Here is a 22,176-nt window from a genome sequence, read left to right as displayed (position 1 = left end):
GATTCACAGAAATCCTTGTTGATCACAGGAGGCTTAGAGGGCTACAATGCTCTGAAGTGCCATGTGCCTCTGTGCAGGATGTCCTAGCACATTGGAGTTCAGAGGCTCCAGAGCTGTGCTACAGCTGTGGGCAAGTCTCACACAGTGTTTGTGCTGCTGGTGTGACATGTCTGTCAGCTTCAGGGTCTGCAGCAGAACCTTTCAGGACTCTTACTTTGCAGGTTAGGCTGCAGGAGTGGAGGTGCAGGTGTCATAAGGTGTTTAACTCCTTTTAGAATGACCTGCCTGTACATACACATTTAAGACTTAACCTCTGCTGTTTAAGGCTACAGTACATTTTTGCTCCTGAAGGAACACCACAAGTTCCCACCCGGAGTCCTGTGTGCTAGGGGGAGGTGATGGCCTCATGCACAGATGAGTCCTTCCACCTCCTCTCAGTCCTTCCTCTGCGTCTTGGTCTGGGTTACTGGTCAGGATGTTCATCAGCCAACTCATTAGTAGCATTGAGGTGTGCAGTAAGCTTTCTTTTCCTTTTGTAAGTCACCCTCATCCTCCTATGAGCAAAATGGACTCTAATGTTTAATATACAGTGCACTGCAGTGAGTAAATAATTTATTTTGCTTTTCCATGGGTTTCATTACCAAAGTTGTGTACTCTGAACTGGCACTGCCATTGCACTACTTGGAGTTATCCTCTTGTTGCCTGCACCACATTCATGATAGCAAATCATCCTTACTTTTGATTGACTTTTCCACTCCGTGTATTATTGGCTTCATATTTTGGGTAAAGGTTTTCTTTCCATGCTGAAAAGAGGTTCTAGTATTCAAAGTTGCACACTGACAATAGCTTTCACTCAGTGAATGATGACAGAGAAGGGAGTTTTGGGATAATGCCGTGTCTCATATGGTTCTTTAGATATATCTGTCATTCCAGGTGGTTACCTCAGCTGTCAGTCTGCTAAGATTACATAAAGTTTTTAAATTATCTCCTCTTTGTATGGCCAAGAAATGATTCAGTCCTCTTGCATATTGTATTACCTCAAGCTCTTGGTATTTATTACACATACAATCAAGAAATTAAGAGTCTGAGGCTTGCAAAGATTAATTTAGTAGCATTTAATAGCTATCTGTTTGCTAGTAATTTGGTTCAACAGAATGAGAGATTTAGTTTTTAATTGTCTTTTAATGAGCAGATAAGCAGGTTTCTCTATCACTCTCTCACTTTGGGTTGTCACTTCAGGGCTGCATTTTTACAGATTGAAATTGTTATCTCTTGATAGGTAGCAGGCTGTTGTGGTAGTTTCTGTTGGTTTTAATGGAGCTTGATTTTAAATACCCCATTAAGTACTTCTTCAAAAAGAAGAATGAGACTTTCTTCTTTACTTCAGAGGTATTTCTTTAACCGAATATTTGATACATGATGGAATTAGTACAGCCAGAATGAACTCCTAAACCATTTCCCACTCTGTGAATAGCTGTATGTTACTTTTGTCATTGTTTTTGCCATTTACCAAAACAGTCATTTAAGACAATGTAAGAATACCTTTATTTTTGAAGGAGTTGCATTCATCATAATGATTCTGAACTTGTTCATCACTGGACCTGGACTCATGGCTTGAGCAGCAGAGTCTGTGGTCCAAGAAAGCCTCTTGCACAGCGGAGCTCCAGTGCAGCGCCAATCCATGTGGTCCTGCAGCATCACCAGTGAAATGTCACTGTGTCACAATTGGAAAGAACACTTGAAGGTGTCATGAGAGAAGCGTGAAATAAGTAAACAGGGAGCTGCTGTGCTAAGTGACATGAAAGTTTTGTGGCTGCACCACATCTGTGCCCAAGTAAAAGGTTTACGCAGGGTTGGCTCCACTGATGTGCAAGGTGACTCTGCCCTGGGCCTCTTCCAGGCTGAGGGGGGTTGATAGAACATCCTAAATCTGGGAACAGAGGAGATGATGGCTTGTGACATTGCGATACTTAATAGCTGGAGTTCCAAGGCAGGAAGAGGTAGATCCTACGTGATAAGGATTTCTGCAGCTGAACCAGAGGGTGAGCCCATGGTGTATGTGTGAAAAATAAAAAGCATTTTAGTTAACTAGTGAACTACCTGTGATTTAATTGAATCATAGAATGATTGGGGTTGGAAGGGGCCTTAAAGATTATGATCCCTGTCCCACGGGCAGGGACATCTTCCACTAGACCAGGTTGCTCCAAGCCCCTGTGTCCAACCTGGCCTTGAACACTGCCAGGGATGAGGCAGCCACAGCTTCTCTGGGCAATGATGCTGGAACAGTTTGTGTGTGCAGCTGAAGTTTTCTTGAAGGAAGGAAGGGAACTGAACTGAACTGGATTGCAAGGGGTGAATTCGGACCTAGGCGCTTGGGGCCTGACCTCGCCCAGCAGTACATGTGTGAGGCACTTGCAGGTTCTCCAGACAGTATCATCTTAATTCTGGCCAAACCAGTTTAGTTCAACCATTTGTCCATCAGAGCTTGGAAGCTGCTCGGGGGGAGGGCATTTCAAAGTCCAGCACAGTTGGTTTTCCTCTTCCAGTCTCTAAATTGAAAGAAATGTGTTTATGCATGAGAAGGTGTGGGTCTACCCATTTAAAAAAGATCAAAGTCTGTTTTGCACTTCAGTATGGTGTTAGTTGTCCTAAATACTGGTCGTGCAAGCTGAGCCTCCTTGGGAGGGCAGGCATTTCAAACAGTCCTCCAGAGAGGAGGTCTGTGTGTCTGTGGTGAGGTGCTGCCTGGCATGAGGCTGGTCCTCCCTGTGGCACCGCAGTCGGGCTGCCTCTCTCTGCCCGGGCCAGCCAGCCTCACAGTGTTTCCAGGAGCCTGACACTTTGTCATGGCTGTCTGTCTGCAACTTCAAGCACCAAGCACAACTACAGGCTGGGGAGCCTGGATGGAGCAGCCTGAGGAGAAGGACTTGGTGGTGTTGGGTGAGAACCTCCCCATGACCCAGCTTCAGTGGGGCTTGAGCCAGACCCCCCCCCGTGTGCTGGGCTGCACTCCCAGAGCGTGAGCAGCAGGTCAGGGAGGGGATTCTGCCCCTCTGCTGCGCTCTGGGGAGACCCCCCCTGCAGTCCTGATCCAGCTCTGGGGCAACAGCACAAGAGGGACGTGGAGCTGTTGGAGCGAGTCCAGAGGAGGCCCCGGAGCTGCTGCGAGGGCTGGAGCAGCTCTGCTCTGGAGCCAGGCTGAGAGAGCTGGGCTGGGGCAGCCTGGAGAAGAGAAGGCTCCTGAAGGGGAGACCTTAGAGCAGCTCCAGTGCCTAAAGGGGCTACAGGAAACGTGCAGAGGGGCTGTGGACAAGGGCCTGTAGGGACAGGATACTGGGGAATGGCTTTAACCTGCCAGAGGGGAGATTGAGATGAGCTCTTAGGCAGAAGTTCTTCCCTGTGAGGGTGCTGAGGCGCTGGCACAGACTTTTCCCAGAGAAGCTGTGGCTGCCCCATCCCTGGCAGTGTTCAAGGCCAGGTTGGACACAGGGGCTTGGAGCAACCTGCTCTAGTGGGAGGTGTCCCTGCCCATGGCAGGGGGTTGGAACTGGATGAGCCTTAAGGTCCCTTTAACCCAAACCAGGCTGGGAATCTGGGATTCAACTGGAAGTCTGGCTGACAAGTTAAAAAAATGTGTAAGATTGGACATAGTTATAGAGACATGTAATGTGCTGTTCTGTGGGGCATTTCTTTTTGACATGAGGTATGAAAGTGCAAAAGGCAGCAGAGCAGAGCCTGTGTGCTGCTCCCATGGGGTCCTGTAGCAGCATTTGTAGCAGCAAATTAGAAGTCATGGTAGATGCAGCCTGTAGATGACACGTAGGCTGAGGGAGCAGCGAGTAGCAAGGAGGCCTGCACAGGGCTGTGTGCATTGCTTGCACTGTAGCCACGGTCAAATGCGAGGTCATTCACACAGGCTCTTCAGTCAGGAAAGAACAGGAACAGGCTGCCCAGGGCAGTGCTGGAGTCACTGTCCCTGCAAGTGTTCACACACTGTGCAGACGAGCCCCTCAGTGCCATGGGTTAGTGGTGGCCTTGGCAGTGCTGGGAACGGTTGGACCTGATCATCTTGAAGGTCTTTTCCAACCTGGGTGATTCTGTGATTCTAAAAAAAAGAGAAAGCTTACTCCTTACAGCCTGGCAAAGCAAACAGCTTTGCACCACGCAGGGCTTAAAGCTGCCGCAAGGCTTACAGAACAGAGTGGGCTGTCTGAAGATGTACTCAGCATCCTTGCTTCAGCTGTCATTGCAGCTTTAAGGCTGGTCTTTACACAGAATGACTTATCTTTGGGGACTGTGCTATGATAAGCAGCATTAATCCCTACAGGTCAAAAGTCCACTTCTGTCATTTGCAGTTTATGAAATCCTATGGGAAAAAAGAAAACAAATGAGTATTGTGTCAGGTAATAGGAATAGGTAAGTGACTGCAGCTTCCTCTTTGCTCTGCAGACATGGGTATAATTTGCACTGCATATTCTCAGATATTTTTAAAGAAAACACAGAATAGCAAGTGAAGCGTGGGGGATTTTGGTGGATCTCCATATCCATTTTTAAGGAACTCGGAAAGGAACAGCAGTACATGTAGCGCCTACTTTTTGTTGGTTTCTTGCCAGGGCATCACTTTTTTCGACCTGTGTTCTTCAGTTTACGCCAGTTATGACTTATTTACAAATGTACTTCTTGAACATGTCATTCAAAAGCCACGTGCTATGAGACAGGGCAGATCTTCATTTGTCACAGTGTCAGATTCAGCTGCAGAAAGTGTGATCCTCTGGATCTATCAGGACATATGGCCGGCATCTTTTGTTGTTTTCTTCTTTCTTGGGTTTTTTTTTTTTTTTTTTTTTTTTTTTGGTCTGCTGAAATAAACTTGTGACTGTGGAAGTAAATCATAACTAACATAATGCTCATACCTGTGAGCTGGAGCTGGCTGAGCCAGGCCTCCTGGGGGGAGGCAGGAATGTGCTACGTAGTTGTAGTAAATGAAGAGAACAATGCACATGGTTTGCATGAACTCCTGAGTGGCAGCAGAGCTGGAGATAGCTCTTGAAGGAGAACTTTGGCGTAGACAGCCTGACCTGTTGGCTCCTGCCCCGGTGAAGGAGGAACGTGTGTTGCTCCAGAGCAGAGCTAGCCAGTGGCCCCGGGTGGCGCAGGGCTCTGCCGCTGGGACCACAGCAGGGCACCGGCAGTGGGTGTCCTGGCCCACGGGCGCAGCGCATGGTGCAAACCCATTCAGCACGGGAGGCACCCCCTCCCTGCCTGCGCCTCCCTCCCTCTGGCTCCGCAGCGGATGTTGGCACCTGCAGAGGCTCTTGGCACAGGAATTGGCAGCCTTCGCTTGAGCGAGTGACGTGGAGCAGGAGCTCGGCTGCAATGTTTTCCTCGTTGTCTGGAGGAGTCTGCCCCTCCCTGCTGTTGTCAGGAGCCCCACCATGTTTTAGTCTTTTGTCACATCCCCATTCCCTGGTTTCCTCAAATCCTGCCAGCTGCAAAAGGAAAATGAATGTGTTTTTTCACAAAACATAAACAATTGCATAATCTTTTCTTTTATGGGGGCAGAAGGACTGGGAGGGGCGTTTGTATTGCACCAGCTCTGGTAAGTGAAGATTACCACTATTAAGGGAGAAGTACCTTGATAAGATGATTAAAAAATATATAAAACTTGCATGTTAGCTTGGGTCCTACTTTAAAAAAATGACTTTGCAAAGATGGGGTGTGACAGACCCATCTATTTATCTGGGTGACAAAGGAAGGAAAAAGATCTGTATGAAATGAAGGTGACCTCAGCCACGCTGTACATAGCTTCATATATGGGCACAATACTTCATGCTGTAAACGTGAAGCCAAAACATGTTCTTAAGGCATTGAGAAGATTGTCAAGCTATGCATAAAGAGAGATTGCTGTGAGTTAGGCTGCTGGGGTTTACATTTGTGGCCATACTGAAGGGAAAGTGTCCTCAGCTTGCAGTCATTCTAATGAGTGTCAGGTCAGTCTGTCCTCAGAATTTAAAGTAAGAAAATAGTAACTAAAAAAGTGGATGCGTCGCAGTGGGAAAAATCAGGAGAGGATCTGTCACTTGTGAAGCTGTGTGGTTGTAATCAATAGTTATTTTTTACATTGCTGATAGTATGTGTACCTGTAAAACCTCAGATCACTTGCACTCCTCCAATAGGATTGATACTGGATGGTGCTGGGTACATAGTTCATAAGTTCAACTTGTAACTTGTTTTCTTATGCTGGGCTGGATTGTGAAAATATTACATCAAGAGTTAAAAATGTCAAGTCTGTCTTTTTAGCAAATGTCACTGGATGTCAAGCAACCATATCAAATTTAATTGACTTCTTCAACATATGAAGTGTTTTGGAACTGCTCCATGGAAAAAACCTTCAGAAAGTCTTACCTGTCATGTTTCTGTTCAAGTTGGATCTATATGATGCTGGCAGAGAACTGGACAATTTAGGCCCTTGCTGGCCTTGGGCTGGTTTTGTTTGAAGCCAGATGTTGACTCTTGGGAACTAATGTAACCTTCTGTGTCTAAATGTTAACATATTTTGCTCATTTGCAGTTTTTTTTATGTGCCAACTCCACTGCACAGATGTTTGTAAAATAACTTCTTTTATCTCTGATTATCAGTGACAATTGATGTTATTAAACTTTGTATCCTAGATGTACATTGACCTTGGAATGCTGGAAGTGGTGAAACAGTTCCCCACTCCTAGCCAGTTAAGCAACTAAAATGTGAGATGATTTATAGAGGGGATGAGAATGGTGAAAGCAAAAATGTATTTAGAAGGCTTCTTTTCACTCCTTTCAGTATTAAATATTACTTCCTATCTAAATAATCCACAAATGCACAAATCAAGTGCACGGAGTTGCACTGGTCATTACTGGAACAGGTGAGGGTGTGGAAAAGAAATCAGCCTCACTAACAAATTGGTTACGCTACGCCAGGCAGTTCTGCTCTATGCTTAACATGCTGGAAATGTAAGTTACTTCAGTAACATTAGGAATTCATGAAACTCTGAACTCAGGTTTCTATGTTCTCTCAAGTTCTTCAAATACCTGTTTTACATCTTCATAAGTGATCTGGATGCTGGGATCAGATGCACCCTGATGAAGTTTGCCGATGACACCAAACTGAGTGGGTAAGTGGACACTTGGGAAGGGAGAGCCACCCTTGCAGGATGACCTCTACAGACTGGAAGGGGGCTGACAAGAACCTGATGGAGTTCAACAAGGACAAGTGTAAGGTCTTGCACCTGGGAAAACACAGGCATGCAGCACAGGCTGGGATCTGCCTGGATTTGGAACAGCTCTGTGGAAAGGCAGCTGGGGGTCTTGGGGGACACAAGCTCAATGGGAGTGACCAGTGTGCAGCTGCAGCAAAGAAAGCCGACAGGATGCGGGGTTACATCAACAGGGGCATCACCAGCAGAGATAAAGATGTCATTGTCCCACTCTGCTCAGTGCTGGTCAGGCCACCCCTGGAATACTGGGCTCAGTTTTGGTCCCTGCTGTACAAAAAAGATGTGGATGGGCCGGAGAGGTCCAGAGAAGGGCCACAAAGATAATCGAGGACTGGGCACCATGTGAGGAAAGGCTGAGAGAGCTGGGATTGTGCAGCCTGGAGAAAAGGCTCAGAGAAAAGAGGTCTCAGGAGAGAGCTTGTCACTCTGTGCCAGTATTTAAAGTGTGGCTACAAAGAAGATGAAGACTCCCTTTTTACCGGGAGTCCCATGGAGAAGACAAGGGGTGATGGGTAGGAGTTTCGCCTGGGGAGATTCCAATTGGACTCAAGAGGAGGATTTCTCACAGTGAGAATCAGCCACTGCAATAATCTTCCCAGGGAAGTGGTGGATTCCCCAATGTTGGATACTTTAGGATTCAGCTGGTCAGGGTGCTGGGCATCTTGTCTAGACTGTGCTTTTGCCAAGAAAGGTTGGATCAGACGATCCTTGAGGTCCCTTCCAACCTGGGATTCTATGATAAATATTATTCACTCTATTAGAGTGCTGGTTCATGTGCAGATGCTGGAGACTGAACGTCGTATGAAGTCAGTGAATCACTGCACAGGAATCAAATCTTTTCCAACTGTATGAATTGAGTGCAGGTGTTGTATTACTTTGATTTCATCCATTGGCTTGAGGTGGTTGCAGGCAGGAATTGTGCGGTGGGGTGGTGCAGCGCAGGCACACCATGTGCTGGTGCTGCCAACAGCAGAATGCTCCTCTTCCCAGATCTTTAATACGTGCTGAAATCAGAAGCTTTGCTGAGTCAGTGAGCCAAAGTGCAAAAACGTTTAAGACTGATCAAGGGCTAGGGGAAATGTAGACTGTGAGCAGTGTGTGGAACATCAGGAATTGTGGGCTTCCACAGTCCCTTTCCAAAGGAAGGGGATTGCCTTTTTCTGTTGGAGAGTTTCCAAAAAGACATGGGAAAAGAGATTTGGGGGAGATAAAGAAAAAAGGTCAAGAAAAATAGGAATAATGCATGTGGTTAGCAAAGGGAGAAGACTAAGGGACTTGGAGATGAAAAGCAGGAGTGAAAGAGAGAAACCTTCCAGGGTAAGAGCTACAGGAAGCCAGCTGGACACAGATGACATTGCTTAGTGTTGTAGGGGCTGTTGCTGCTCTGGTTACTTCTGTCTGCCCCAGCAGCTGGGTGACTGATGCTTTTGTCAACACGGTACAGTGCTGTGTGAGACAGGCTCGGCTCAGGACACAGCTGCATGCACTGCTCTGCCTTTGCCCAGTGCAATTTGGGTGAGGCAAGATTAGAGTGGTCCTAACCTGAAACATGTGGATGGCACTTCTCTGTTGTTGAAAGCTGAATATTCATATTTTGTGTGAAAGTTTTTGTAACAAATTGCCTAGAAAGCTTGTGATCCCAAGAGTTTTTACTTTGTCTTTTTGCCAGATAGCCAATCTGTCATTATAATGTGGTTGCAGTGCATTTAACTTGAATTTAAAAACAAACAACTCCTCCCTAAAAGCAGCCTTGCCAACAGGCTGCTGGTGGTCCCAACCCTTGCCGAGGGCAGCAGGGCTTGGAGCACGTGCTTCTCCCAGCAGCTTTGGAGCTCCCCCTGGCACAGCAGCTTTAACTTGTCGTGGTGCTGCTGCTACAGGAGAGCCTTCTCCCATGTCCTTGTACCAACCATCAGAGCCATGGGGACAGTGTTCGGGCTCAGAAAGCTTTCTATCTCATCTGCAGAAAGGACTGGAAAATCCTTCAAATCAAAACGCATTTTAGATACGTGCAGCTTGGGCTCACTGGGCCAATGTCCTTCCAAGCACTCCTGTATTGGGAACAGGTATATTTTTCTTCAAATATTTATAAGGACTCGCCTCTCTGATGTGATAAAGATTTCTGGCTTTCGTTTTGGTTTGCAGACACTGGTGAAGATATGTGCTGATACTCCGTTACAATTGTATATACCCTGTCTTGCCTCCACCCCTTTCCTTTTCCTTGCAGGTTTATGTGGAGTGGCAAAGCCACAGCAGAAGTCAGATTTTGACCCCATGTTTCCAGCTGTATGGTAGAGGGGAACAATTCTTCACCTCTCACCCCTGCGTGGCCCCTGTCCTATGTGAAAGCTGATGTCCTGCAGCGATTAAGAAACAGCTGACAGTTAACAAAGAGTGTTTGTAGGCTGGGAGAAGCCGCAAGTTCAAAGTTGAACCTCTCCCTTGATTAAGAAAGATGCATTCCTTACTGGGGGAGGGATGTGGCTGGTGCCCGGCCACTGCCAAGAACGTGCTGTACCGTTCCGCGCCATCCTGCACGTTGCTTCCGTTCTTCTTCCCACTGAGTTCTGCATCAGTTTATCAGTGATGGGGCAATGGGGGGTGGGAAGTGGTGCAACAGCTTCTAGGCCATGTAGAAATGCAGCTGGTGCCAAGCGTGGAAGCTCTCATCTCACAGGTGTCATCAGAAAGCACATTATTCTGAAGTTCATGCTGCATTACATCAGGTTTCATCTCTGAAGTCTTAAACCATTTGAGTTCTAGCCTCTTGCGTGAGTTCTAACCCTTGCATGAGTTAGTCAGGTACTGAGGTAAAGAGTTGGTGGGTTTAAATGTGACCGGAAGCCTGGCAGAGGTAGAGTCCTTCCCACAGGAACTCGCTTCTTCCCTGCCTCCAGGATCCCATCTGGGATGTGTGGGATATTGGTTTGTCAGAGGACTTTCTCAGCAAGAGAGGGTGGTTTGGAGGTTAATAGAAGAAATTGCATCCGATGAGGAAAATGAGGGGATGCCACTGGCACTTCACTGGAATCTCTAGGTTGCCTGTGCTGCTCACTAGTGTTGTAATTTGCCTTTACAGATCCATTTCCCACCCATTTGAGATTTCAGATACAGCATAGAAAGGTGTAATTGGCAAATCCAAATAAAAGCAAATCTCTGTGATTGCTGGAGAGACCAGAAGTTATGCAGAGTCCTGCTGCTGTGGAGTAGGTTATAAAAGACCTGGTTTGTGCTCATTGTCCTTTGTGCACGTAAATAACAAATTAGGTTGTTAGCTACAGAATTAAAAATGTACGTTACAGTCCCTTTTACAGAATGGTGTCAGTGTTTGCAACTACAGCCAGTGCATAGGTAGCACTAAGATATTTCTCCTCTTGGCCTGGATCTATTGAACAACCAAGAGGGGATGAGTTTCTTTCACTTGTGCTCTCAGACCTTATGTAAAGGATCTGTTTTTCACAAGGTGTACTGACACAGGGAGGCAAAAGCACTGAAACCCAGTATCTGCCTAGTGATTTTGGTCTCTGTGCAGGATATATTTCTATCCCTTTGATTTCAAGGGTGGAAATGTAGCTGGATTGTTGGAACACGGTTGAGGTGGTAACCACACACTTCAGACATTCTGCATTCAGACTGCATGCAGACTGTGTGAACGATGTGTCAGTACTTACCAGAATTCTCCTTGTAGTGATTCAGAATGCAAGCAGCTCTGTATGAAGTAAGTGCCTCATATGTGAAGATACATTTATGCCTTATTGGGCTGTGAATGTATTTTTCCATTCCCCAGACAAAATGGGCAGGTCCCTCTCAGTGAGGGTGCAAGGACTGTGCTCTTTTTCCTTACGAATTAAGAGGCCACTGAGAACTCAAGATGGGGGAGAGAAAAACTTTCATTTTAAACACAGGCAGACATTAAAAAGCTTGACTCTGCATCAACCTTTTGTAGCCTAAGACAATAAACAAACACTGTCCCATTTGAAGCTGTTGGCTAACTCTGCTAATGGAGCACAGTTGTTAAGCTAAGAACTAAAATTGTGAAAATGATGCGAAGGGCCTCGGCCTTCCCAGGCATTGTGCTTGCCTGTGTGGGCCTCTACAGTTTGGTGGGGCTCCAAAACCTCTCAGCCACCCAGAGCCTGGTTTCAACCACTCAGATCCCTTCTTCATGGCTGATGACTCAGCAAGTTATTTTCTTTTTGCAGCTGTGTCCAGACTTTTCTGGGTTTAAATATACAGACACTTAGTTCCTTTCTCATGTGCTGCCCCAAAAGGTTTCCATCACCACAAAGTGCTTCGTATGGATCTTATTATCAACAGCCTCCAGTACTGAACTAAGACTGCACACTAATCACTAGCTAGTAGTAGGCTGACTTGAAGTGGAAACCTGGGTAAGAAGTTTCAAAACGGAACTGTCCTGATACTTCCATCATCCAATTACAATTTGATCTTTAAACCTGGAGCACTGAGTCCACTTCCCTCCTCCGCTTTGCAGTTACTTCTGTTCTCCACCATCTCCTCCTTTATCTAGCTTCTGTTTCCTCAGCCTCAGCAGGTGCTGTGTGCCAATGGACATTGCTTTCCCACTTTGTGGTTGAATATTAAAAAAGAAAGAAAATGAGCAGTGGACTCTTTACTACTTACATACAAATAATAAATCCTGCTTTTTGGAAATGTATTGATGAAATGGCATGTAAAGCTCTGCCTCTTTCAGTATTTTCTTTTACTCTGTTTCAGAAGTCTCCTGCAGTAAGTAACTGTAATGAGCCTCTGTGGGAGAGATGAAGAGACTCCTCCACCCTTCAGTAGAATTTGCTGCCTTTATCCCAAATGCTCCAAAACACATTTAAATCAGAGTTGGAGCTTCTCACAAGTCAGTCCCTTTTCTCTCTCTTCATCTCTGGTTCCAAAGTAAAATATGTTCAGGAATGTAAATTCCTTTAAAATTGGCTGCAGTCTGTAGTTTCCAAGTGGGAAGTGTAGCCAGAGTCCATTGCAGGAGATGGAATTCCGGCTGAGATTTAACTCGTGCCTGGTTCGGGTGCTGCAGGCAGGCAGTGGAGCCTGCCCCGGTGCTGCTGTGGCACACAGCCCTCCTCCAGATGGGCAGGATCAGGAAGGGAAACCTCCTTCCTAGCTGCGTATGGAGCACATGGTTAAACTGGGCCGTGGCTCCTTCTTTCCAGTTGTGTTTGTGCTTGGTTCAAGTGGTGTATGCATAAGAGCTTGAGAAGGAAAAGCATCGCGACTGTCTTTACGTAAAGCATAAAATGATGATATGGCTGAAGGAATAGTTTCTGTGGAGACAGATACAAGCTGTCAGCTAATGAAATGCCAATCTATTCACAACATCCCTATGATTGTTTCATACTCTGTGGGAGACAGCTGTTTCTTGTTGAATGTTCCCTGGAGGAAGCACTATTATCCTCCATCACACTGCGCCTCGTACAGGACTTGAATCAGCACGTGTCTGAGTTTCATCAATGCTGCTGAACTAAGGACTTGCATGGATATAAACACGTTCATAGTTACTCTACCTATTCAAGGGCTCAGTGCTTTAAGTTTTAGTAAAGGAGCAGACAGGGCCTGTAGGTTTCCATGGGCACTGGTTCAAGCCCTAGCTTCAGGTGAAAACACCCACTTTGACCATAGTTTACAGTAATTTGCAAAAGGTGTCTTATTTGAAGGTGGCTTCGCTAACAGTACTTGCAAGTATGCAACGGTATTGTTAATGCTGATGAGCACATACAAGCAAGACTTGCTACCTTTAGTTAGAAATATGGAGTTGTAACAAATCATAGGACTTTTGTGTGTGATCTGAGTGATGTAGATTTTTGACAGGGAGGAAATAGGGAATTAAACACTTCATGTCATTGTATTTCTCTTGGTGTATCGTGGCCAGAGGCTCTAGTGGGGTCACACTGAGCTGCAGCTGGGAGACCAGATAGTTTGAGCTGGAGGTAAAGTTGGAAGTGGAAATGAGACAAATGAGTACCCAGTACCTCTTGGGTGAAATCACAGCGACAGTTTCAAACAAGGTGCTTCATTTCCTAATTTCCACCCTAAATTATTGTTTTCTTAGGGAATTGAACAATCTTGTTTCCAAACAGCTCTGGTTCTGATGCACACTGCATGGCAAAAGAGAAATTTCCTGCTGTGCTTCCTGCCAGTGGCTGCTAAACTCCTCTGAAACACTCCAAACAGCATTATCAGCTCATTCGAATTAATATTTCCTCCTACATTTGTGAGGGATAAAAGGAAGTTTGTTCTGTGCCGTTCACTAAAGTATCCCACTGAATTTCCTTCACAATAACTGCTCTGGCAGTGGGTGCTTCCTGGAGAATTGAAAGTCCTCGGGGTTAATGGATCAAGGCGGAGCCGTGGGCCATCAACTCTTCCAGCCTGTCATTAATCCAGGAAATGCCCCGGGCCACGATCGTTATTGCTGCAATCCTTGCACAAACACTGGCTGCAGAACTTCATAAAGAAAAGTCAAAGGAAATGAGAGAGCTCTTCAGAACATCGTAAAACAAATAATGCCATTTAGGATTAGAAGCTTGACAAGGGCTAGCAAGGGGTACAGGAGGATACCCAGGTAAGGAGAGCTGGAGCCCTGCAGCAGCTTTTCTGAGCAGTTTAAGCATCCCTATGCACTAATGAGAAACTCAGTGAAACTCGGAGTTTTCCCTCCTCTGATGAGCAGTTTGTGGTGAACAAGCCTCAGCCCTGTCCCAGCAGAGCTGGAGGGCACATACCTCCCCTGGGACCGGGTCACTGCCTGATGCTGGTGTGTAATCCTGCCTTCTGTTACCTTCTCAAGGTACGCGAGGTGGTTTGCAAGGGCTGCGGCCCCTGCTTAACACCCTGTGTCAGGTTACTTTGAAAGCTGTGCTGAGAAATGCAGCAGGAAAATCAAGGCAGCAGCTGGGGATGAGTCAGTGAGTCAATTTTCCCACTTTGTTTCAGCAGTGTTCTAAATAGAGATGAGCATTCAATTCACAGTGAATAACTTCTCTGATGAATTTTACTGGTTTTCTACTTTGCACGAATTGGTTGTGAAGAGAAAGAAAATCTTGGCTTTTTTTTCCCCCCAGAATGATTCAAGAGTTGTTCTGTGAGCAGTGTCTGGATGGGCTCTCCTAGAGTGCAGCTCGGGGTGCGTATTCCAGGTCTGTGCCACGTGTGGTTGGACTCATGGAAGCACATCAAGCACTGGTCAGCTTCTTGACTTCTTGTTTTTCAGTTACTGAAGTTGCAAAACTCAAATGCAAAGATGCAACGTGAAAGATGAGGGGACTTTGGGATTGGCTTCCTATGACTGTTCATAAGCAGTTCCCTCTCATGTGTGTGTGCAGTGTCTGAACCTGCAATGTGTGCCCCAGTGGAGAAGATACGATCCAGGTACAAATGTACAACCCTCCTTTGTGACTCTAAACAAAAGTACAATTTCTGCTGTGATTGGTATGAGATCAAATGGTGATACATATATTATTGATACGGATTACGTGATTAAGGTGTATTTAGCATTGTTAAGCACTTGAACTCCGACATGGCACAGCAGCTTGGCTTGTCCTTCAACCTTCCCAAAGACCTTTTTCACTGCTACACTCTTAAAGAAGCAGCAACATGTCTTGATGGGTGGCTGTCCCTAGCACTGCAGCCATGGGGGTTGAATAGTTACATGGTGAAACTAGTGATTTTTTTTCTGTAGAAAACCCCTCAGAAGTAGGGGGAGCACATAAGCTACATTAAGCTCTTACACATCCTTTTGCCTCTTTATGTTTATTTGCTTTTTCTTTTTAAGGAATATTATGTCTGTAATTTAACTCCCATTCCAGCCACAGCTCAATTTGTAAGAACATACTCAAAGTGCTTGTGTTACTGAATGCTTGAGTTGCAGCAGATTCAGTCGTCCTGCCTGAATTTCCCAAGTGCTCCGACAGGCACTCCCTGGCTACATCTCACTGTGCCTCTTGATTTAACTTGGAAATTCAACAGGGCTGGTGGAAATGATGGCTGTGAAGAAAGAAGCCTACCTAGCCACAAAAAGGAGCTTGCAAAGAGCACGCTGTCCTCCAAGATAAAATTCTTTAGGCAGGAATTACAAGGATAATCGGAACCAGGCTTTCAAAGCCTCAGCTCTTTTGAAAGTTAATAGCCAGCAGAAATATACTGTGTGCAATATCTGGGGAAGGAAAGTCAAGGAGGAAAATACAGCCAAGACTATGCTGAAGGGCAAGAAACATTATGCTTGCTTTGAGTTATTATTGTAGCTAATAGAAGGATGGTTGTGTACGAACCATTTCACTTTAAACTCAGTGACAGAAGGATGGATCTCAGTGAGCCAAAGTTTTCAAAAGCAGGAAGAGAAATTGCTTAGATTTCTAGTTGGTGAAAAAGGTTAAGGAATTTATTTAGTTGCCCCCCCCCCCCCCCAACCTGGACCTAATAAAGGGTGCTGTCATGGAAACATTAAAGACCAAACACAGTCTAAATTATCTGACCTCTGGCACAGGTAATACAGGTTTTGACTTGCAAGGATTATCCAGAGCTAAAGCCAGAGGGAATATAAGGTTGCTATTCATTCACACTTTGAACAAAATCTGCCAAACAATCCTGGCTGAGGCTATGTTGATGTATGTCTCTATTGTACAGTGCATAGTAAAATGAGAACATTCACTTGGGTTTATCCAGTTTTATATTGTGCCTTTGGGCAGACACAACTCTTTATATTTTGCCAAGCAAGCCAGCATAAGGAATTTATGAAAAAAGAATAATGTAGGAAACAGCATTTTCAGGTTGAAATAGAAAGCAGATGCCTCCCAAGGAGTGAAGGTAATAAAACAGGAACTTGTCCTGGATGAACAGTGGGATGGATTTCTAAAGAGATGCAGGTGACTTGAGGGGAAGAAGGAGACCGTAGAAAGCCGCTTTGCTGCATGAAGTTTAAAATGAAGGCAGGTTGCCGCAAGCGTGATGGAACTCACTCACATTACTGTGGTGATGGCATGGCAAATTGAGTCCTGTAGGAATGAAAGGGGATGATGGAAAAGAAGAGAGAAGGATTAGGTACTGGACTGAAGCCATGGGATATGCGTTGAACTCAGCTCAGCCTGTATTTCTCCTGCAATCTGCTTTTTCATTATTTCCAATGAGAGGAGCCTAAAAGCCTCATGAGTGCATGTGGGTTAAAGCCCCTTCCCGAGCAATGAGCTAACTGAGGGTTTGGTCACGGAAACACTCAAGCACTCCTCTCATTTCAGTGAGATTTAGAGTCAAATCTGCTCCTGAACACTGAGCACTTTGAGAAGCCTGGAGTAACCTGCACAGAATAAACCATGTACTCATTTATCTGGGAACAGGTCCTGAAGAAAGCTTAACCAGGCGTAATGACGTAAGTGGTGGTTCAGATTGAAGTGAAAGCAGCTGGCTCTGGGACTGTGTTGTCACTCTCCCCTCCTCTGTCTTTGCCAAGATAAATCTTGTTCTCCTCTTCACCTTTACTCATTAAAATGTCTTCCCAGCCATCTCTGATGAATCAAGTTCAGAATATGTTACACTGCAAACCGAATGGCAAAATTCAGTGAGGGAATTTCATAAAGCCTCTCAGACTGTTGATGGGTAAGAAATGACAAACTATTACAGGGCTACAGTACTTTATGATTATTATTATTTATTAAAGCTTTAAGTGATTAAGAGACTGGAGCAGAAAAAAGACCCCCTGGAAACAGGTATTTTTGAGTTTTTTAAGAACTCCATCAAGTTAATCGTTGTTCTGTGAAGTTCTTCATTATTTGCCATAACATAGAGGTTTATGTTCTCAGGCAGGTATTTGATAAGGAAATACAATACCTTTTTCTCCAGTGTGAGCAAAGAATTCTTGTAAAATGCATGTGCTGGGTGCTCTGCAGGTCTAGGTACCCCTTCTTTTAAGAGGAAAGATAGACACATATGAAACTATAAACACATGTTCAAGTTGCCTTGGGTTTTTTTATAAGGGAGTGGGAAACAAGTCATGAGCACTGACTAGACAGGAAAAGCAGCACGCTGCTTTGGTCCTTTCCTTGATCATACGTGCTCATGGAAAGGTGATGGAAACTGCTCCTGTTCTGCTCTGTACCATTTTTGTTCCTTTTCCACTCATTTCTGATGGGTGAGGGTGGTTGCAGCAAGTGAAAGCAGCCTATCCTACCGGGTCAGCTTTTATACCACATCACAGCTTGCTTTTAAGGTGCAGAAGGGTGCTAGGTGCGCACCAATGAAGGAGTCAGCCTTCGTGCTTTCCCTGCCCATAGCAGGGGGTTGGAACTGGGTGATCTTAAGGTCCTTTCCAACCCAAACCAGTCTAGGATTCTATGATTCTACACTTTGCTACTTGGGAAGTCATCATCCGCCACTGGTGTTGCTGAGGAGGCTCATATGGGGCTCCCTGAGGCCAGCCCGTTAAGCTGATGTGCTGCTGCCTTCCTGCAGGTGATGCTGGGCTGCGAGGCCGCTCTGCTGGTCTCGGGGGTGGATAATTTATGGCAGCTCAGGACTCGGGCAGTTTGTGCAGTTGTTTTGTTCAAAATGATGTTATGGCTTGAGAGTCAGGGCTGTCAGCTTCCCGTGTGGATGAGCAATGAGACCCGCAGAATGAAGATGCATCTTAATGGAGTGCCTCATTTCTAGAAGGCTCCACATGAAAATTAATCTCAGTGCACAAACTCATTTCCTTGCAAGATCCTGTGGTGTTTGTTGGCTTTTAGTGTCGTTGTCTGTCCCTCCCAAGAGTAAGTTCTGTAGTTCTGAGGAAGATAAATTATTTTCCTCAGGTATAGGAACTGGATAGCTTGCTTCATCATAAGAACAGGAGCTCAGCTCAGTTACGGAGGTATGAACATTGCCTTTTTGTGGAAATTCGGGTGAAGCTGAAATCAGTGGAACTTTAGTGTCAGGAAACCTCTGCTAAGCAACTGAAATATCCTATCCCTTCTTGACCACCAGAGAGCTGGCTGGTGCTTTATCACTCTCAAAACATGATTTGTGAACACTGGGGGATGAAAAGCAGGGGAGGGTTTTTGAAAATCCCTTTTGCCTCCTTTGCTATTCTATCAAACTCCCTGTGTAAATAATTCAGTAGCCTTTAACTGTCTGCTTTCTGCAGTGTAAAGGTTGAGCTTCAGCTGAACTTTTTAAAACACGCGCACACACACACACACACACACACCCCCACCTCCCATAGCAGATTTTTTGATTCTTGTAGCTGAAAGATGAAATTCCTGGGGACCAGCATGTCAAAGCTGCAGGGATATCATACGGAAAACCTTGATGTATCTCTGAGTCAGTGGGAGGCCGTCGCACCACGAATCAGGTTTGGACCTGCATTGAGGCAAGGTGACATTTTAAGGCACAGTCAAGGAGGAGTTAAAATTCTCTGGAGAGAAAATGTTTCTCTAACTATTTGAATTAAATTTTGAATGCCTCTAAAAGACAATACACAAACTTGAGATTATGTCAAAATGTACTTTGGTTCATATCTATCTTCAGAGTGACATGGAGTGATAATTGTAGGAAATAAGTTACTAAATGGAAAACAAGTGAGGAGACGTGATGGTGTTTTATAGTATAGCCTGAATAAGTTGTTTGGTTTTTTTACTTGTGAAGAAATTCATAAGTAGCAAATTATCTGTTAACAGGTCCTGTTAAATGACTCTGTGAAGTATCAGAGATGCACACAGTATAACAAATATTCAGGATTATGGTGTTCTCAACTAAAATGACTTTGTTTTCCATGAGCAGATGCAAATCTACTTCTAAATCTGCTAAAATCATGAAAGCCCCAGATAAACAAAGCTCTGTTTGAATGTTTAAGTATTTCAAAGTCTGTTACAGCTGAAAGTCTTCATCCCGCATAGACCTATGTGATCTTCAGTCTTGTGCATGTATCTAGTTCTAATGTAAAATCAAAGTATCATAAATCCATGCTAATGACTGAGTCCTATTATGAATTATTCAGTTTTTCTAATTCCTGATTGAGATAAAATGCAATAGTTCATTTTATTATAACTGCATTCTAGAGTTAATTATTCATAAACTCAGAAGGCAATATATTTTGTAAATGTGACTGCTCGGTAGTATGGCACTCGAGCCCAACAATCTGCTATTGAATCCTTAGTGAGGACTGAGTAATTCATTTTGATTGGAATTATAAATCATGTAGATTACTGTAGATTAGTAATTTCTGCTGTATTCTTGTGTTTTAAACCTAACAGTAGTGTAGCAACAAATGTGTTTCAGCACTTGGTAAAATGAATGGCATTTACACCAAGGGACTGAATTAAAATGGTGTTGAAACACTGTTTTATAACAATGTCTTGTAATTACCTGACACCAAGTATATTTCCTGCCTAGTTTAACTGCACATATCATCCCTCTTGTTTCATACAGCAACTCTTAGACATAACACAGCTTTTGAGACTCAAGTACATTTTTAACATTGTTAATGATGCTGTATAGAATGGAAGCATTGCACAGACTGAAGCCCCAAAAGTGGCTGAGGGTTCTTGAAAACACATTGTTGTGCAGTATGGGGTTGCTGGGTGTTGGTCAGAGAGTGCCCAGGTGTGGAGACATCCAAGGTCCATTGCACCCACACATCTCTTACAACTGGACTTGGGGTGGTTTTGTCTTGTTTCCTCTTGATGGCAACACCAAACCATCCCAGAGACTGGCCTGGAAGTATGAATGAAATATGCAAGATGTTCCTTACATCCACATAAATGGCTTTAAAAGGAAGTGGTGAACTCATTTCTGATGAGCCAATGGAGACAGCAGGTGCAGCACCGGGCCATTGACTCTTTGTGGAGAAAGCAGAGCTCTGTGGTCTGATAGCCCATCTTTATTATGAGTATTGACATGTGAGGCACGTGTGCCTTGCATTGCTCAGGCACTGGCACAGGGTGCTTGGAGAAGTTGTGGCTGCCTCGTTCCTGGCAGTGTTCAGGAGCAACCTGGTCTTGTGGTGAAGGCACTGTTGCAACAGCGTCATGACTTACTAAACCAACTTGAGTTAGGTAGCCATGCATGATTTTACAGGGCTTTTTTTGTTCAGAGATGTCAAAGGTGGAGTTGTCTTCAAACCAGTTATGTCTTTTATTGTGTTTAAAACTCTAATTTGCTTCTGTTGTTCCTCCCTGAAAGATGTTACCAGGTGATCGATCATGTCAAGATACTGCAGGTATCAGTTGCCTCTTTTTGCATATAAGCAAATGAAATGGGGAAAGAAAGAAGAAGAAGGAAAACCTGAAGTATTGTTATTTTAAAGATCTTCTCAATTAAGAAAACAGAGCTAAAACCAATCTATTCCATATAAAAAATGCTGTGTGTGTTTTATGCAGGTTCCACAAAGGAATTGATTGAGAGCTGCTGTGGAGCTGGCCAGCAGTGGGCTATAGACAATGGGGAGTGCACAGAAATCCCTGTCAGTGGAATGGATGGTGACATTTGCAGGTACGTGAGGCAAACCCGAGTGGTTTAGGTTAACTTAGAGAGCAACCCTTCAGGAGAAATCAAATGATTGTACAGTTCATGGGATGTCCAGGAGACTGGGAATTGCTTCATTCATTGGGTGAATTATTGGTAGACTGGCAATATGTCTTGGCAAATTAGAAAGAAGAATTTCCCCCTCCCTTTTCCCAAAATCTTATCTAAACAAAAGCCTCTTAAGGTTTCTTTCCCTCTCTTGCGTGAGCAAAGCATGATTTTGTGTTTCCCAGTTTTACGCACATCTGTGGAGTTGCAGATAAATAACAGGGCAGAGTTTGTCTTCCATTTGGCAATGCTAAATGCAATGGTTATCTGGATCATGAAATGATGTGTTTATTGTCCAGTATGATGTCTGTGTTCAGCTGGAGGGGGGACCATAGGCCTTGGCAATAGTGCTGGTACCAGTAGCATCTGGGCTGAGTGAGGGTGCCAGAATCCAACTGCACAGCAAGGAAAGAAGAATGGGTGCAGAGTAACATGGACAGCATATTACACTGGCTGTAATTCATCTCATCTCTCTCTCCTCCCCCCTAGTCTGAAATAGGCCTTAGGGAGGGATGAAAGCAAAGTTATCTGAGACTCACATGGCACAACGTGAGCCAGATGGGTTTCTGTAAGAGTGATCCCAATGTTTTCAACATTAAAAAGAGTCTGACATAACTGGTTTTATCAAAGTTAATATCATTGCACCTTTCTGGAGTTACTGGGAGATGAAAATCCCTCCCGCTGGGATGTGGCATGACATAATTGACACATACCAACTGTCTGCGAAGTAAAGACAGATTAAAAAATTCCAGCCTTGCCCTAAGTAGGTGCAAATCCAATACAGTAATGAGCTGCACGTGCACATCTGAGGCTGGGGTTAGATGAAAAATCCCAGATCCGAAATGTTTCAGTCCCTGTGAATCTGCTGTGATTTAAAAGCTATCAAGAGTTCAGTTGTTTTACTTTCAAACTTTCAGTTGTGTCCCTGCTCTAAAGATTTAAAACCACCTGTAAAATTCTGTGTAAAGAAAACATTTGACATGAAGACATATTCAAATCCTTGGCCTCAGAAAGGAAAGCATAGGCAAAACCTTGCTGCTCCCGCACTGGAGAGTGGCAGAGCTGGTCACCATGCATGTATCCAGACCTCAAGTGCACCACTTTGTGTGGCAGAGTGTCTGCAAGTAACACAAGCTCCCAGGGGTCTGCCACTTGCTTGCCTCAGTAACTGAAGATTTTAGAAAGTAGAAGGTAGATGCTGATTGTAAAAACTGGTTCCTGTGCCAGGGTAGTTTTCTATAAGTCCTTGGGGTTTACAAGCGACCATCACTGTACAAGGTATTGATTTGCTTCAGCTGAGGCAAATGTGTGAAGCCTCCCCTGTGTCTGCCAAGGCTGGAGATTGTTTCTGGAGA

The 22,176-nt window shown here is 44.7% G+C and overlaps 1 protein-coding gene across 3 annotated transcripts in view; it reads left to right on the top strand.

The window, feature by feature from the left end:
* FBLN2 (fibulin 2) overlaps positions 1–22,176 on the top strand; it is a 104,016-nt gene that overhangs the window by 45,461 nt on the left and 36,379 nt on the right. For all 3 annotated transcript variants that reach the window (XM_030501795.1, XM_030501796.1, XM_030501797.1), the window contains exon 3: positions 20,629–20,740. In XM_030501795.1, the coding sequence (XP_030357655.1) occupies positions 20,629–20,740 (112 nt within the window). The remainder of the gene's footprint in view (positions 1–20,628; positions 20,741–22,176) is intronic.

Source organism: Strigops habroptila, chromosome 11 (assembly GCF_004027225.2).
Source record: "Strigops habroptila isolate Jane chromosome 11, bStrHab1.2.pri, whole genome shotgun sequence".
NCBI lineage: Eukaryota > Metazoa > Chordata > Aves > Psittaciformes > Psittacidae > Strigops > Strigops habroptila.
This window is presented reverse-complemented; position numbering and strand designations above follow the sequence as displayed.